The 18,015-nt window shown below is 43.0% G+C and overlaps 1 protein-coding gene across 5 annotated transcripts in view; it reads right to left on the bottom strand.

The window, feature by feature from the left end:
* Positions 1-13,151, bottom strand: part of LOC138851927 (N-acetylglucosamine-6-phosphate deacetylase-like) — a 30,834-nt gene extending 17,683 nt beyond the window's left edge. The window contains exons 1-5 of one of the 5 annotated variants that reach the window (XM_070081478.1): positions 13,094-13,151; positions 4,546-4,915; positions 3,605-3,744; positions 2,667-2,798; positions 649-778 (exon numbers count right to left, since the gene is read on the bottom strand). In XM_070081478.1, the coding sequence (XP_069937579.1) occupies positions 649-778; positions 2,667-2,798; positions 3,605-3,744; positions 4,546-4,792 (649 nt within the window). In that variant the 5' untranslated portion in view covers positions 4,793-4,915; positions 13,094-13,151. Of the gene's footprint in view, positions 1-648; positions 779-2,666; positions 2,799-3,604; positions 3,745-4,545; positions 4,916-12,999 lie in introns of all 5 variants that reach the window. The other 4 variants (XM_070081476.1, XM_070081480.1, XM_070081477.1 and 1 more) reach the window with 4 other exon arrangements.
* Positions 13,152-18,015: the final 4,864 nt, after the last annotated feature.

Raw genomic sequence — 18,015 nt, 5'->3', positions numbered from 1 at the left:
CCAAATTTGGTCTGGCAGATTATTTCTGTGGCCTGCCATTGAATGTCTCAATAGGGAAAAAAATTTCTTCAGGATCCAACATCACATCTAACATATGACTCAAAATACTTTCATTACAATTTATGGAGGCTCACAAATAGTTTTCTTCTTTAAACACTTCAGTCATATCCCACACAAGGTAGGTGACCCAGAGAAGGAAACAATTCATCACCCATTCTCTAGCTATTTTTCCATAGGTGTAATGACATCAAAATTCGTATGACCCTTCCAACCTACATGTACATAAGTTGTTTTTCACATGGTTATCTCCCAATTTTTAATTCTGGTATTATAACTTAAATGTACAACTTTATTAATAAGTAAATGATCACACACAAGAAAGCATGTATGATAGACAAATAACCAGCACATAGCAGAAAGAAGCTTATGACGATGTTTCAGTCCAACTTGGACCATGACACATTAGCACATGAAGGTAAGGGAACCAGTATATATATGAGAGGGCAGGGACAGGACAAAGAGTGGAAGGAGGAAGTGAAGTAGTGGTAGAGGCAATGCTGGTAGTAGAAGTAGTAGCAGTGGTAGTGGCACAAAAGATAGAAAGGGGAGTGTAGTGAGGTAGTGAAGTGTGTGCTAATGAGGACTCACCGACAGACATGACAATACCCTGGTTGGCCAAGTAGCTGATGACATCCTTGGCTCCAGGGAGCTCTGGAGCAATGGTTACCATAGCAACATTATCAAGGCAACCATAAACATCATTAATTTTATCGATGCCCTGTAAAAGACAACTAATTAATAATGGTTTCTGTATAAGCACAGCCATCCACAGCATCATTTGGTATGGCCAGTTAATAATTCAAATTATCAGCACCATAATTAACCAAAAAACCCTATTAAAGAGAGAAATATTAACTTAAAACTTATAGGATCAAAGGACTTGTTTATTGCTGATATTTTTGTATTTGCATCCTTTACACTGCATGTATTTCTAAATTTTTTTAATCAAGAATACAAATATTTGTCTGAGTATGATTTTATCAGGGACAAACCTGAATTATTTCTTTTACATTTCATTAGATTTTATTTAACTCTTTCAGGGTCCAAGGCCAAAATCTGAAGCAGTGCTCCAGTGTCCAAGAAATTTTGAAAAAAAAAAAAAAAATTATTTTTTTTTACAGAATTAAAGAGCATATTTTTGTGAAGGTAATAAGACAAAAAAAAAAAAATTCTGATCAGTACTTACCGAGATACAGTGCCATCACCATTACCACCATCTGCTGATGCCTGTGGTCTATCCATGCCAAGTGCAGCCACATCATCCTCACTATCACTATCTAAACCTGGTGTAGGGCCACAGGATGTACTCCGGGATGTACTCCGTCCCCTGGGCACAGCATAGGGTACACTACTCGAGCGCATGCAGCGGCACACATACCGACGCTTCACTGGTGAATATGATTCCTCACTATCACTACTCGAATGATCGTCAAGAGCAATAAAATCACAATCCACGTCACTATCATCATCATTACTGAAGTCAGAGGCCTGGCCACGCGAAAATAATAGTTTTCTCTTGCGTTGAGGTACAACTGACCGTGACTGAGGAGTGTCCACACCAGAGGTAGAAGGTTGAGGATCGTCAGGGTTTTCTGCACTATTATCGATATCCTGGTCATTCCTTTCGGTCACTAACTGATCAAAGCCAAAGAATTCGTCTTCATTTTCACTTCCATCAGTGTCAGAACTATCAGATAGGAAGAGGAGAGTCCCAATTTTCTGTGGAGTGAGAGCTGACTTGCGACGAGGCATGGTAGCCTTGTGGCTAAAGCTCCCACTTCACACACAGAGGGCCCAGGTTCAATTCCCGGCGGGTAGAAACATTTCGACACGTTTCCTTACACCTGTTGTCCTGTTCACCTAGCAGCAAATAGGTACCTGGGTGTTAGTCGACTGGTGTGGGTCGTATCCTGGGGTACAAGATTAAGGACCCCAATGGAAATAAGTTAGACAGTCCTCGATGACGCAATGACTTTCTTGGGTTATCCTGGGTGGCTAACCCTCCAGGGTTAAAAATCTGAACGAAATCTTATCTTATCTTAACAAGGGTAACTGAGCCGGCGTTCCCACAATGCTATGTGGGCGCCTAGATTTTTTGTTTATGGCGCACACCCACCACGCAGACCCGTTCTTTCACATGTAGGCCTATGAGCACTTTGGCGCTAAATTTGACGGCGCTAGAATTTTGGCATAAATCTACGGTTTGGACACTCAACGTGAAACCGTAGATCTACGGGACGGACCCTGAAAGGGTTAATACCTGTTATACAATAACACTAAGTTAATAATACAGGAATAAATCTATTATTATAACCACACTAGTCACCTTCCACCAAGGTAGGGTGAGCCAAAACTGGAAACCTTCAACTGTTGTCCTGACAAAGTTGCACAGATGACTGATGATGATTACCTTTAAGCTGATGATGATTCTGTTGATAATGATGATGATGACTAATGATGATGATGGCCAAATCTACATAGTGTGTGTGTCCATAGAATGTGTGTCTTAAAGACTCCTGTAAACATTGTGTGTGTTATGTATGCAAATCTTAAATAAGAGCTTAATTAATAACTTAGATACTTAAGTAATGAGTTTATGAGCTTACTTCAACTTCTTGTATATACTGTAGAGGATGTGCACCCTTCTTTTCTGGGCTAATAAAGGGACCTTCCAGGTGAATCCCAAGTATACTTGCTCCATCAAGACCTCCTGCCTTCTTTACAAGTTTTGGAATCACCTAATGTACAAAAATAAAATTGTAAAAATGTAAATGCAAAAACAAATTATTTTTGTATCATTCATATCACTCACAATACATATTATAAGCAAGTTTATCACAAATAAGAAAAATGATAATACTGTAACAGTAAATTTAAAACAATGAAAGAAAAAACCAAAATAATTAAATTTCCTCTACAAAACTGAAGGATGGAATTTTTAAAGAACTAATACACATTATAACATTTATTGTTAAAAAGAGTAAATTATTAATTCTGGTAGTAACTTATTTTTTTGGGTCACCCTACTGTGTTTAAAATTGACTCGATACCTGAAGGATGTTAAAAATTCAATTCTGGCATAAAACTACACTACCATAAAAGTCACAATGTGGCCTTTATTACATCAATGCATAAAGCCTCAAGAAATAAGAACATACAGATGGAGGATGACTGCAGTAGGCCTATTGGCAAAATAGTACAATAAAAAATCCAAAAACACATTACTAAATTTGCATATTTAAGTTTTATCCTACCATCCAATCTTATTCTTGTAGTATTCCCACTCTCAACAAGGTAGCAACAATGACATGGTGGGTCCTTTAAAGGCAGTGTCTCGATGCCGGTGAAAGCATTTTGATGGCTATCACCCTCTTCCTTGCATCAAACCTGATTACCTCCCATTCCCCAGGTGGTATGACCCTTATAGCTATATTTGATATACTGTAATTAGAGGAATATCTATTATTCACACCTTCAATATTCTACTCTTCATCAATTCCAGACATTCTTTGGTTACATTTATAATTCCTCAGGTGGACTTTACCTGATGGTAAACCGAGTTTGGGGATGTGACAATGGTGGGACAGATGGAAGTGACACCTGCAGAGAGTACACCATGGGATACCTTTGACACTGCCTCCTCCAAATTATCTACATCTGATGAGAAGTCATATCCAAATCCTCCTGGAAAAAAAAAATATATACATTATAAGGAAAGAAAATGACAATACTACACAGTACTGTACAGTCAAAATACATAATTTTAAATAAAATTTATGAATACTGTACCAATAAATGCAATTGTCACTTCTACTTATTTTCTAACTCACCGGCCCCTCACCCACAGAGGCAGAGTGATCAAAAATAAAACAAGGGTACTCTTTCACATTCAATTAATGTTTGGCCAGAAACATGCCAACATCACAGTTCGGATAACTCTCCAAACTGCAACAACCTCACACCTCCTTTTCAGGGCAACCACTGTACTACTTCTATATGTACTTTTCTCTATATCCACAAAGATATATTTTGTAAATCTGCAGCAAAACAGCATACCAGTTTTGAAAAAGTATGAATTTTTATATGCTATACACTAAACTGTAATATATAATGCTGATATGGTACAAATTTATTTAATATACAATACTCTGAATGGCCTGTACAGTTTAATCCATGATTATAATTTAAATGCCTAAAAGACATCCAAATTAATATGTCCAAATTTTACTAATAATATTCTGTAAATAAATATGGGGGGAGTGCTAAACTTGTGAATCATATTGTGCCTTTGGAGATGGTAGGCAATCAGATTTGACCCAAGGAGGGAAGATCAAGTCCAATTCCTTGAATTAAGAGCCCCTTACTTTATCAAGAAAGCTTCCTTGAGGAGTACACAAGAATGCAATGGAGGCTTAAACTAGCATGCATTAAAATTTAGAATTTACTTTCATAAAATAGGACCAAAATGCTAAAAAACATTCCTACCATTTATCTGGATATCAAGAAATCCTGGGCAGATGAGTGCATCATGGCAATCTATTCTCACATCTGCTTGTACTCGTTCATCGTAGAAAACAGGTTCTGGGTTTAGAATCTTGCCGTCTCTAATCCAGAAGTCGTCCTTGATGATGCATCCTTTGCGGACCAGGCGGCAGTTGATGAATTGATATATTTTGGAATGTTTAGAGGCAAGGTTACTGCTTGTACATGGAATTATTGAAGGCATTTTCATTAATTCATGTGTTTTCTTTGTGCTGATTAGTGACTTGGGTCTTTGATTTTCTTACTTGATTGCTGCTTGCCAAGTTCTTTATGATAGCGTTTAGTGGCAAAAGTGCATCCTTCATGCATAGTCCTGTACAGAAAATTAATACATTAAATATATTTTGAAAACAATGGCCTATACCTCTAATGCTTATATTTTTTGACATAATAGGAATTAAAAAATAGCCAGCTACAACAAAGTAATTAACAACAGCAATACTATTCTTCGTAAGAGTCATATTTTTATTGAGAAATGTGAACAAAAAGTTTTTTCCATAGTTTTATTCACAAAGAACATTTTATAAAAAATTATTAAATTTATTACTCATTTAACCACAGAACATTCCTATGGCAGCCCAGTGGCCTGGTGGCTAAAGCTCCCACTTGACACACAGAAGGCCTGGGTTCGATTCCCGGCGGGTGGAAACATTTCGACACGTTTCCTTACACCTGTTGTCCTGTTCACCTAGCAGCAAAATAGGTACCTGGGTGTTAGTCGACTGGTGTGGGTCGCATCCTGGGGGACAAGATTGAGGACCCCAATGGAAATAAGTTAGAAAGTCCTCGATGACGCACTGACTTTCTTGGGTTATCCTGGGTGGCTAACCTTCCGGGGGTTAAAAATCCGAATGAAATCTTATCTTATCTTATGGCAAATATGACATAGGCGAGGCCTGGTCACGGACCGGGCCGCGGGGGTGTTGATCCCTGGAACACCCTCCAGGTATACACAGGGAACAGAGTGCATCTTTCTGAGGCTGGAGAATATCGTGAGGGAGTCCTAACACAGTAACAAAAGATGGTTGTTGTAATGACAACAACAACAGGAGACAGTCTTCGGTAGGAGCAACAACAGGAGGCAGGCTCTGGTAGAAGCAACGACAGAAGGTGGGCGCTGGTAAGAGGCAACAACAGATGAGCGATGTTAGGAGCAACAACAGGAGACAGGTGCCAGTAGGAACAACAACTGGAGACAGGCACCAGTAGGAGCAACAACAGGAGACAGGCATAAGTATGAACAACAACAGGAGATGGACACCAGCAGGGTTACTGGAGAGCCACTGTTGTAGGACCAAAAACAGGAAATGCGTGCTGGTTGGAACAATAACAGGAGATGGGCGCCGGTTGGAACAATAACAGGAGATGGGCGCCGGTTGGAACAATAACAGGAGATGGGCGCCAGTTGGAACAATAACAGGAGATGGGCGCCAGTTGGAACAACAACAGGAGATGTGTGCCGGTTGGAACAATAACAGGAGATGGGCGCCGGTTGGAACAATAACAGGAGATGGGCGCCAGTTGGAACAATAAAAGGAGATGGGTGCCAGTTGGAATTACCTGGAGTTTACCTGGAGAGAGTTTCGGGGGTCAATGCCCCCGCGGCCCGGTCTGTGACCAGGCCTCCTGGTGGATCAGAGCCTGATCAACCAGGCTGTTGCTGCTGGCTGCACGCAAACCAACGTACGAGCCACAGCCCGGCTGATCAGGAACTGACTTTAGGTGCTTGTCCAGTGCCAGCTTGAAGACTGCCAGGGGTCTGTTGGTAATCCCCCTTATGTGTGCTGGGAGGCAGTTGAACAGTCTCGGGCCCCTGACACTTATTGTATGGTCTCTTAACGTGCTAGTGACACCCCTGCTTTTCATTGGGGGGATGGTGCATCGTCTGCCAAGTCTTTTGCTTTCGTAGTGAGTGATTTTCGTGTGCAAGTTCGGTACTAGTCCCTCTAGGATTTTCCAGGTGTATATAATCATGTATCTCTCCCTCCTGCGTTCCAGGGAATACAGGTTTAGAAACCTCAAGCGCTCCCAGTAATTGAGGTGTTTTATCTCCGTTATGCGCGCCGTGAAAGTTCTCTGTACATTTTCTAGGTCGGCAATTTCACCTGCCTTGAAAGGTGCTGTTAGAGTGCAGCAATATTCCAGCCTAGATAGAACAAGTGACCTGAAGAGTGTCATCATGGGCTTGGCCTCCCTAGTTTTGAAGGTTCTCATTATCCATCCTGTCATTTTTCTAGCAGATGCGATTGATACAATGTTATGGTCCTTGAAGGTGAGATCCTCCGACATAATCACTCCCAGGTCTTTGACGTTGGTGTTTCGCTCTATTTCGTGGCCAGAATTTGTTTTGTACTCTGATAAAGATTTAATTTCCTCATGTTTACCATATCTGAGTAATTGAAATTTCTCATCGTTGAACTTCATATTGTTTTCTGCAGCCCACTGAAAGATTTGGTTGATGTCCGCCTGGAGCCTTGCAGTGTCTGCAATGGAAGACACTGTCATGCAGATTCGGGTGTCATCTGCAAAGGAAGACACGGTGCTGTGGCTGACATCCTTGTCTATGTCGGATATGAGGATGAGGAACAAGATGGGAGCTAGTACTGTGCCTTGTGGAACAGAGCTTTTCACCGTAGCTGCCTCGGACTTTACTCTGTTGACGACTACTCTCTGTGTTCTGTTAGTGAGGAAATTATAGATCCATCGACCGACTTTTCCTGTTATTCCTTTAGCGCGCATTTTGTGCGCTATTACGCCATGGTCACACTTGTCGAAGGCTTTTGCAAAGTCTGTATATATTACATCTGCATTCTTTTTGTCTTCTAGTGCATTTAGGACCTTGTCGTAGTGATCCAGTAGTTGAGACAGACAGGAGCGACCTGTTCTAAACCCATGTTGCCCTGGGTTGTGTAACTGATGGGTTTCTAGATGGGTGGTGATCTTGCTTCTTAGGACCCTTTCAAAGATTTTTATGATATGGGATGTTAGTGCTATTGGTCTGTAGTTCTTTGCTGTTGCTTTACTGCCCCCTTTGTGGAGTGGGGCTATGTCTGTTGTTTTTAGTAACTGAGGGACGACCCCCGTGTCCATGCTCCCTCTCCATAGGATGGAAAAGGCTCGTGATAGGGGCTTCTTGCAGTTCTTGATGAACACAGAGTTCCATGAGTCTGGCCCTGGGGCAGAGTGCATGGGCATGTCATTTATCGCCTGTTCGAAGTCATTTGGCGTCAGGATAACATCGGATAGGCTTGTGTTAATCAAATTTTGTGGCTCTCTCATAAAAAATTCATTTTGATCTTCGACTCTCAGTCTGGTTAGCGGCTTGCTAAAAACCGAGTCATATTGGGACTTGAGTAGCTCACTCATTTCCTTGCTGTCATCTGTGTAGGACCCATCTTGTTTAAGTAGGGGCCCAATACTGGGCGTTGTTCTCGATTTTGATTTGGCATAGGAGAAGAAATACTTTGGGTTTCTTTCGATTTCATTTATAGCTTTTAGTTCTTCCCGCGATTCCTGACTCCTAAAGGATTCTTTTAGCTTAAGTTCGATGCTTGCTATTTCTCTGACCAGTGTCTCCCTGTGCCGGTTGGAACAATAATAGTTGGGTGCCGGTTGGAACAATAATAGGAGATGGGTGCCGGTTGGAACAATAACAGGAGATGGGCGCCGGTTGGAACAATAACAGGAGATGGGCGCTGGTTGGAACAATAAGAGATGAGCACCAGTTGGAACAATAACAGATGGGCACTGGTTGGAACAATAACAAGAGATGGGCGCCGGTTGGAACAATAACAGGAGATGGGCGCCGGTTGGAACAATAACAAGAGATGGGCACCGGTTGGAACAATAACAGATGGGCACCAGTTGGAACAATAACAACAGATGGGCACCAGTTGGAACAATAACAAGAGATGGGCGCCAGTTGGAACAATAACAGATGGGCACCAGTTGGAACAATAACAAGAGATGGGCACTGGTTGGAACAATAACAGATGGGCACCGGTTGGAACAATAACAAGAGATGGGCACCAGTTGGAACAATAACAGATGGGCACCAGTTGGAACAATAACAAGAGATGGGCACTGGTTGGAACAATAACAGATGGGCACCGGTTGGAACAATAACAAGAGATGGGCACCAGTTGGAACAATAACAGATGGGCACTGGTTGGAACAATAACAGATGGGCACTGGTTGGAACAATAAGAGATGGGCACCAGTTGGAACAATAACAGATGGGCACTGGTTGGAACAATAACAGATGGGCACCAGTTGGAACAATAACAAGAGATGGGCACCGGTTGGAACAATAACAGATGGGCACCGGTTGGAACAATAACAAGAGATGGGCACTGGCTGGAACAATAACAGATGGGCGCCGGTTGGAACAATAAGAGATGGGCACCGGTTGGAACAATAACAGATGGGTGCCATTTGGAACAATAACAAGAGATGGGCACCGGTTGGAACAATAACAGATGGGCGCCGGTTGGAACAATAATAGATGGGCACCGGTTGGAACAATAACAAGAGATGGGCACTGGTTGGAACAATAACAAAGAGATAGGCACCAGTTGAACAATAACAGATGGGCACCGGTTGGAACAATAACAAGAGATGGACACCGGTTGGAACAATAACAGAAGGGCACCGGTTGGAACAATAACAAGAGATGGGCGCCAGTTGGAACAATAACAGGAGATGGGCACCGGTTGGAACAATAACAGGAGATGGGCACCGGTTGGAACAATAACAGGAGATGGGCACCGGTTGGAACAATAACAGGAGAAGGGCACCGGTTGGAACAATAACAGGAGATGGGCACCGGTTGGAACAATAACAGGAGATGGGTGCCGGTTGGAACAATAACAAGAGATGGGCGTCGGTTGGAACAATAGCAGATGGGCACCGGTTGCAACAATAACAGGAGATGGGCACCGGTTGGAACAATAACAAGAGATGGGCGCCGGTTGGAACAATAACAGGAGAAGGGCACCGGTTGGAACAATAACAGGAGATGGGCACCGGTTGGAACAATAACAGGAGATGGGTGCCGGTTGGAACAATAACAAGAGATGGGCGCCGGTTGGAACAATAGCAGATGGGCACCGGTTGCAACAATAACAGGAGATGGGCACCGGTTGGAACAATAACAAGAGATGGGCGCCGGTTGGAACAATAACAGGAGATGGGCGCCAGTTGGAACAATAACAGGAGATGGGCACCGGTTGGAACAATAACAGGAGATGGGCACCGGTTGGAACAATAACAGGAGATGGGCACCGGTTGGAACAATAACAGGAGAAGGGCACCGGTTGGAACAATAACAGGAGATGGGCACCGGTTGGAACAATAACAGGAGATGGGCACCGGCTGGAACAATAACAGGAGATGGGCACCGGTTGGAACAATAACAGGAGATGGGCACCAGTTGGAACAATAACAGGAGATGGGCGCCGGTTGGAACAATAACAGGAGATGGGCACCGGTTGGAACAATAACAGGAGATGGGCGCCGGTTGGAACAATAACAGGAGATGGGCACCGGTTGGAACAATAACAGGAGATGGGCACCGGTTGGAACAATAACAGGAGATGGGCACCAGTTGGAACAATAACAGGAGATGGGCACCGGTTGGAACAATAACAGATGGGCACCGGTTGGAACAATAACAGGAGATGGGCACCGGTTGGAACAATAACAGATGGGCACCGGTTGGAACAATAACAGGAGATGGGTACCGGTTGGAACAATAACAGGAGATGGGCACCAGTTGGAACAATAACAGGAGATGGGCGCCGGTTGGAACAATAACAGGAGATGGGCGCCGGTTGGAACAATAACAGGAGATGGGCGCCGGTTGGAACAATAACAGGAGATGGGCACCGGTTGGAACAATAACAGGAGATGGGCACCGGTTGGAACAATAACAGGAGATGGGCACCGGTTGGAACAATAACAGGAGATGGGCACCGGTTGGAACAATAACAGATGGGCACCTGGAGAGAGTTTACCTGGAGAGAGTTTCGGGGGTCAACGCCCCCGCGGCCCGGTCTGTGACCAGGCCTCCTGGTGGATCAGCGCCTGATCAACCAGGCTGTTGCTGCTGGCTGCACGCAAACCAACGTACGAGCCACAGCCCGGCTGATCAGGAACTGACTTTAGGTGCTTGTCCAGTGCCAGCTTGAAGACTGCCAGGGGTCTGTTGGTAATCCCCCTTATGTGTGCTGGGAGGCAGTTGAACAGTCTCGGGCCCCTGACACTTATTGTATGGTCTCTTAACGTGCTAGTGACACCCCTGCTTTTCATTGGGGGGATGGTGCATCGTCTGCCAAGTCTTTTGCTTTCGTGGTGAGTGATTTTCGTGTGCAAGTTCGGTACTAGTCCCTCTAGGATTTTCCAGGTGTATATAATCATGTATCTCTCCCTCCTGCGTTCCAGGGAATACAGGTTTAGAAACCTCAAGCGCTCCCAGTAATTGAGGTGTTTTATCTCCGTTATGCGCGCCGTGAAAGTTCTCTGTACATTTTCTAGGTCGGCAATTTCACCTGCCTTGAAAGGTGCTGTTAGAGTGCAGCAATATTCCAGCCTAGATAGAACAAGTGACCTGAAGAGTGTCATCATGGGCTTGGCCTCCCTAGTTTTGAAGGTTCTCATTATCCATCCTGTCATTTTTCTAGCAGATGCGATTGATACAATGTTATGGTCCTTGAAGGTGAGATCCTCCGACATAATCACTCCCAGGTCTTTGACGTTGGTGTTTCGCTCTATTTTGTGGCCAGAATTTGTTTTGTACTCTGATGAAGATTTAATTTCCTCATGTTTACCATATCTGAGTAATTGAAATTTCTCATCGTTGAACTTCATATTGTTTTCTGCAGCCCACTGAAAGATTTGGTTGATGTCCGCCTGGAGCCTTGCAGTGTCTGCAATGGAAGACACTGTCATGCAGATTCGGGTGTCATCTGCAAAGGAAGACACGGTGCTGTGGCTGACATCCTTGTCTATGTCGGATATGAGGATGAGGAACAAGATGGGAGCTAGTACTGTGCCTTGTGGAACAGAGCTTTTCACCGTAGCTGCCTCGGACTTTACTCTGTTGACGACTACTCTCTGTGTTCTGTTAGTGAGGAAATTATAGATCCATCGACCGACTTTTCCTGTTATTCCTTTAGCGCGCATTTTGTGCGCTATTACGCCATGGTCACACTTGTCGAAGGCTTTTGCAAAGTCTGTATATATTACATCTGCATTCTTTTTGTCTTCTAGTGCATTTAGGACCTTGTCGTAGTGATCCAGTAGTTGAGACAGACAGGAGCGACCTGTTCTAAACCCATGTTGCCCTGGGTTGTGTAACTGATGGGTTTCTAGATGGGTGGTGATCTTGCTTCTTAGGACCCTTTCAAAGATTTTTATGATATGGGATGTTATTGGTCTGTAGTTCTTTGCTGTTGCTTTACTGCCCCCTTTGTGGAGTGGGGCTATGTCTGTTGTTTTTAGTAACTGTGGGACGACCCCCGTGTCCATGCTCCCTCTCCATAGGATGGAAAAGGCTCGTGATAGGGGCTTCTTGCAGTTCTTGATGAACACAGAGTTCCATGAGTCTGGCCCTGGGGCAGAGTGCATGGGCATGTCATTTATCGCCTGTTCGAAGTCATTTGGCGTCAGGATAACATCGGATAGGCTTGTGTTAATCAAATTTTGTGGCTCTCTCATAAAAAATTCATTTTGATCTTCGACTCTCAGTCTGGTTAGCGGCTTGCTAAAAACTGAGTCATATTGGGACTTGAGTAGCTCACTCATTTCCTTGCTGTCATCTGTGTAGGACCCATCTTGTTTAAGTAGGGGCCCAATACTGGACGTTGTTCTCGATTTTGATTTGGCATAGGAGAAGAAATACTTTGGGTTTCTTTCGATTTCATTTATGGCTTTTAGTTCTTCCCGCGATTCCTGACTCCTAAAGGATTCTTTTAGCTTAAGTTCGATGCTTGCTATTTCTCTGACCAGTTGGAACAATAACAGATGGGCACCGGTTGGAACAATAACAGATGGGCACCGGTTGGAACAATAACAGGAGATGGGCACCGGTTGGAACAATAACAGGAGATGGGCACCGGTTGGAACAATAACAGGAGATGGGCGCCGGTAGCTAATGCAATAATAGTAAAATTAATTATAATATAATAATGCGGTAAAACCTTATGATTTACACAGGACAATAATTATAATATTAATGTTAAAAACATAATAAAGAACAACCGTCGACCTCAAGACACATTAAACTATCTATTTTTATCTCAGCTTGAGTGCCACAGTCAACACCATCTCCAGAGTCACTACCGCAAACTGGCACTATTTCTCTTCCTGGCGCTCCTAAAACGGGAGATAAAATAGAACCTTGAAGGGTGACTGACCAGCGGAGGTTCACAGCACAGACACAGCAGCTGTGGAGTATATAAACTACATACTCACAGACACAAAATCCACTCACTACCACACTCACAGACGACCAATATGTCACTGAACTCCAGCACCTAATTCAGTCCAAGTTACAAAGGCTGTTGCTGATTGTGCTTAGATGTCTCCTGCTATCAAGTCCCATTTTTATAAATAATCTTGTGCTTAATTGAACTAAAGCCGAACTAATATATAAGACTAATATGTCAGTCTCATTAGTAATATTGTTTGCTTTCTCTTGCATATTTGTTAATTAGCCTAAAATTACTTATTTAGCTTAAACACTGTAGACGACTTTGGACAATTTTGAAGTTCTTGTTTACTACTGTCAGCTGATGGAAATATCATAGTAACAAATGAAGAAACAAAAAATTATTTAAGAAATTCTGAAGGATTAGAAGGAATTATAATTTGACTATCAACTAGCATATATTTTAGCTCAAAATCTATAATACAAATACAAAATATAAGTTTAATTAAAGGTAGACTTCAATAATAAAAAAAAGGGTTCCACGGGGAGACAATTTTATATTAAAAAAATACAGACCCCCCTTTTTATTTCCTTTCTTTACCATTGACAGCTGATAATATAGCTTTACTATATTATATAGACCTACTAATTAATTTGTGGGCGATAGTAGAAACACTGAAGGCTAAGAATTATGCATCCTTCCAGCAGGTATGGTTAGTGGGTTAAAGGGGTTTCAAGCTTATCTACTACACTAGGATCAAGCATACACGCCGCGGAGTATATCCCTTTTGGTATATTCATATCTTCATTTACTACAAGTACATGTACAAGGTATACAGGCCTAGCTGACGTCTCTAACTGAGACGTTAATTTAATCCCGTTTAAAGGATTAAAGCATTTGTGGAAAATTGCATTTATCTGAATGTAACTAATTATGTACATAACAGTAAATGATAACAAAGATAATTATTATTTATCATTGTTACATAGACAAGTAGGAATTTGGGACACCTATGTCGCAAAAATGTCCCCCTTCGATACCTACCACTGTCATAACCACAAGTTGTTCTGGACCTATTAATTAAATGAAATATACATACACCAGGAATATTGGTAAATATATAAATTTGTGGACTGTATATTAAAAATAATAAATGGTTATATATATGCACAATTACATAACAGAAGGAAAATATATCTTAATATCACTCACCAATTTGACTGGAGATTAATGTGTATCCTCAACATTCGCTGCCTGACCACGGTAGAGTGCGGTTGTGCTCTGCACCCCTCTGCTGTTTCAGGCGAGCTACACCAGTTCGTCAACAGTCATTGAGTAGTGAGGACGTGTGCTGCTCATTTTCCAACATGGCGCTGCATAGCAACAGGCGCATCAACACTGTTTGCGTTGAGTTGACCCGTGGGGCTGTCACGGGAGCCACGATGGATTTGTTACTACCGGCGATTATCCGTGATACCTACGGTATCGCAAATGAAGAGATATGTGGTGTAGCACTTAATGGGACGACACGGATTTTCGTTAAAATGACGTCAGCAAATGTCTACGAAGCAGTGGTGGATAAGTATCAAGAGACCATTATAGCCGTCAATTCAGCTGTATCAGTACGTCTTCATGATGTATCAAGATACTACACATGGGTAAAAATCAAGAATGTGCCTTTTGAAGCGACTGATTTTGTTATAAAAGATGAACTACGTAATTATGGTACGGTTCATATGGCCTCTGCAGGTCGGTGGGCCGCTGGACCTTATGCTGGAAGTTTGGAGGGAACATATTCAGTCAAAATGACCTTACGCCACCCCATACCGTCCTATATTATGCTGCAAGCATTTCGAACTCAAGTATATGTGACATATGCGGGGCAACGTCGTACGTGTCGGCTGTGTGGGTCGTATGACCACATAGCGGCACAGTGTGGTAAGCGTCGTGGGAATCTCCAAATATCGCAACAGCAACAACCGGAAGAAGTCGAGGAAGTTGAGGGACGAGAACAGTCTTATGCTCACCCGTCTCGACAACGGACATCTTGGAGTGAAGAGGTAGAAAAAGCGCAGGAGAATGCTTTGGAGGATGCAAAACAGCGAGAAGAATCACCGTCACTGGACATAAATAAAGTATTGGAAGAGACTCTGCCCACTATGGGGGAAGAGGATGTAGCGGCGTCTTTAGTGAAGGCACTGGATGTTTTGTTAGACGAGTCGATCGTCAACCATGTGGAGGATCCAGGTGCAATTTTGGGATCGGTTGAACATCATGGTGAGGCGACGGATGGAAGCATTGAGTCTAGTGTGTCGCATGGTATGACGGTAAATGTAGCAGAAGTGGAGGTGCATCACGATAGTACTAAAGAAATCCCAATGCAGGTGGAGGGTAGGACGCGAAAGCGAACTGCGACCCCATCAGACTCAGACGACGTGCTTACTCCTGCCCAAAGGCCAGGAAAAAAGTCTTGGGCGGATGTACAGAGGACAGGGAACAGAGAATCCACGAAACAAGGGTTTATCAAGGTGGTTCCCAAAAAAGGGGGGAGGGATAGAGGTGGTGTAAAATGTATAAGTGAAAAGTCTATACCTAGAACGAAAGGAAAACCCCATTAATTGACTTTAAGGTTTTGACAATAAATATTAACGGTTTGAGATCTGAGCGGAAGCGAAAGTGGTTTAATGAATTTTTGGTGCGTCTAGATGTGGATGTGGTATTTATCCAAGAACACAATTACAGAATTGGATATGAGTTAGAAATGGATGGTTATGATGTGTATATGGAATATGCGACGAGGTTAAAAGGAGGCGTCGCCATTCTGGTAAAGGAAAATAGCCCGTTTGTAGTACGCCATAGTGAAAGGGGGGAGGGGAGAGTGATTAGGGTGGATGGTTTATGGGGTAGAGCACACATAAGTTTTGTATGTGTATATGGGCCGGCCGAGGGAGATGTACGACTTAAAACTCATTTTGTACAAGATGTATTAGTATATTATCTACGTAGTTTACCAAATGTAGCGATAATAGGGGGCGACTGGAATTGTGTAATACGACGAAAAGATGTGGAGCCTCGAGGAGCAGGTTGTTGCTTGGGATTCCTGGGAGATTTATTGACGAGTGTGGGTTTAATGGATGTGTGTGGGGGGGGTGGCATGGTGGAGCATACTTTTATTAGACGAGATTATGCGGCGAGATTGGATAGAATGTACGTGTCTAGTGCGGTTACAGTGCGGAGAGTGAATGTGATAAATGTGGTTTTTTCGGATCATAGAGGAGTTGTAATGGATGTAGATATTGAGGGTGTGCCTAGAAGGGGTCCATCTTTTTGGAAATTAAATGTAAAGTTATTGAAGAGGGAGGAAAGTCTTTTGTCTTTTGGGCATATGTGGGAACGCCTTGTGGTTGAAGCACCTAGAGATGTGGATTTGGTTAATTGGGGGGAAACGATAGCCAAAAAGCGAATTAAGGAATATTATATTAGTCAAGGAGTGAGATATAGTCAGTTACAATACGGTTTCCAACGATATTTAGAGGGGCAGTTGCGCGACTGCTATGTACAAGCGAATGCTAATTATCCTGTTATAGAAATTGAAAGAATTAAGGAGCAACTACGAAATTTACAAAACGAAAGGTTTGATGGGGAAAGGCTTAAGGGTGGAATCGAAGAGGTTTTGTGGGGAGATCGGCCGTCGGCGTGTGTGTTGAGGAATCAACACAGACGTCGCAAAGCAATGGAGTTAATGGGGTTGAATGTTCAGGTAGGTATGCAGGGGTATAGAGTGAATCAGGAGTTGACGACGACGGAGGGTATGAGTGGGTATATAGATGCATGGGTTAAATTGAAAACGCAAAGTGTTGGAATAAGTGAAATTGCATTGCAGTCAATCGGTAGGTTTGTGCAGTGTGAGCTGGAGGAGCATGATCGTTTGATGTTGGGAGGGCCGATAACGGAGTGTGAGACTTGGGAGGCTTTATCTGGGGCGCAATTGGGTAAGGCGCCAGGAATTGATGGGTTGCCCAGCGACTTTTATCTTCAAAATTGGAACGTTTTAAAGGGGTTTTTGGTACGTTTATTCAATATAATGAAGCGGGATGGGGTTTTAGGGGAACAACAAAGGTTGGCTGTGGTCGTCCTAGTTCCTAAAGGCGAGCCATTAACGGTTAAAGATTATCGTGCAATCTCGTTATTATGTGGTGACTATAAAATTTTTGGAAGGATCTTGGCTAACAGAATAAAAAAAGTCCTGGGCAGAGTGATTGACAAGGGACAATATGGGGTGCCGGGCAGGTCTATGTATGAAGGTCACGGTATGATTAGAAGTTTTATTGAAGAAAGAGTAAGATTAGGAAAGGGGGGGGTATTGGCTATAGATTGGGAGGCGGCATATGATAGTGTGGAACGGGAGACGTTATGGAAGATCATGAGATGGCAGGGGTTTGGTGCGGAAATTATATCATGGGCCAAATTAATGTATCAGGAGGCAACCTTGCGTGTGCAGGTGAATGGGAGGTTGGGAGATCGAATTCAGATGGGAAGGGGTTTGCGTCAAGGTTGTCCCCTTTCACAAATTTTTTTTGCTTGTTTTCAAGATCCCTTTTATAGAGGGATAAGGGTTTTATTGGAAGCAAAGGGGATGGGTAATGTAAGGGATGGGGGAGCGGGCATTGTTGGATATGTCGACGATACGACGATTTTGGTGAGAGAAAACATGGATTTGATTCGGGTAGAAACGTTAGTGAAAGTTTTTGAAAAAGCTACTGGCATGACGATCAACATGGGGAAAACAAAGTATATGAATCTTGGAAAAGGGTCACGTGAGGACGGAATGGTTGCTGAAAGGTGGAAAAGGGTGGACCAAATAAAGATATGTGGGATCGTTTATGTAAATGATTTCAAGTTAGCACAGCAAATAAATTCCGTGCGTATCGTTGACAGTGTTCTGAAGCGCCTCAGTGGTTTAAGAGCTGCTAATTTAAGTTTG

The sequence above is a fragment of the Cherax quadricarinatus genome, unplaced genomic scaffold (assembly GCF_038502225.1).
Source record: "Cherax quadricarinatus isolate ZL_2023a unplaced genomic scaffold, ASM3850222v1 Contig2848, whole genome shotgun sequence".
In the NCBI taxonomy this organism is placed as follows: domain Eukaryota; kingdom Metazoa; phylum Arthropoda; class Malacostraca; order Decapoda; family Parastacidae; genus Cherax; species Cherax quadricarinatus.
This window is presented reverse-complemented; position numbering and strand designations above follow the sequence as displayed.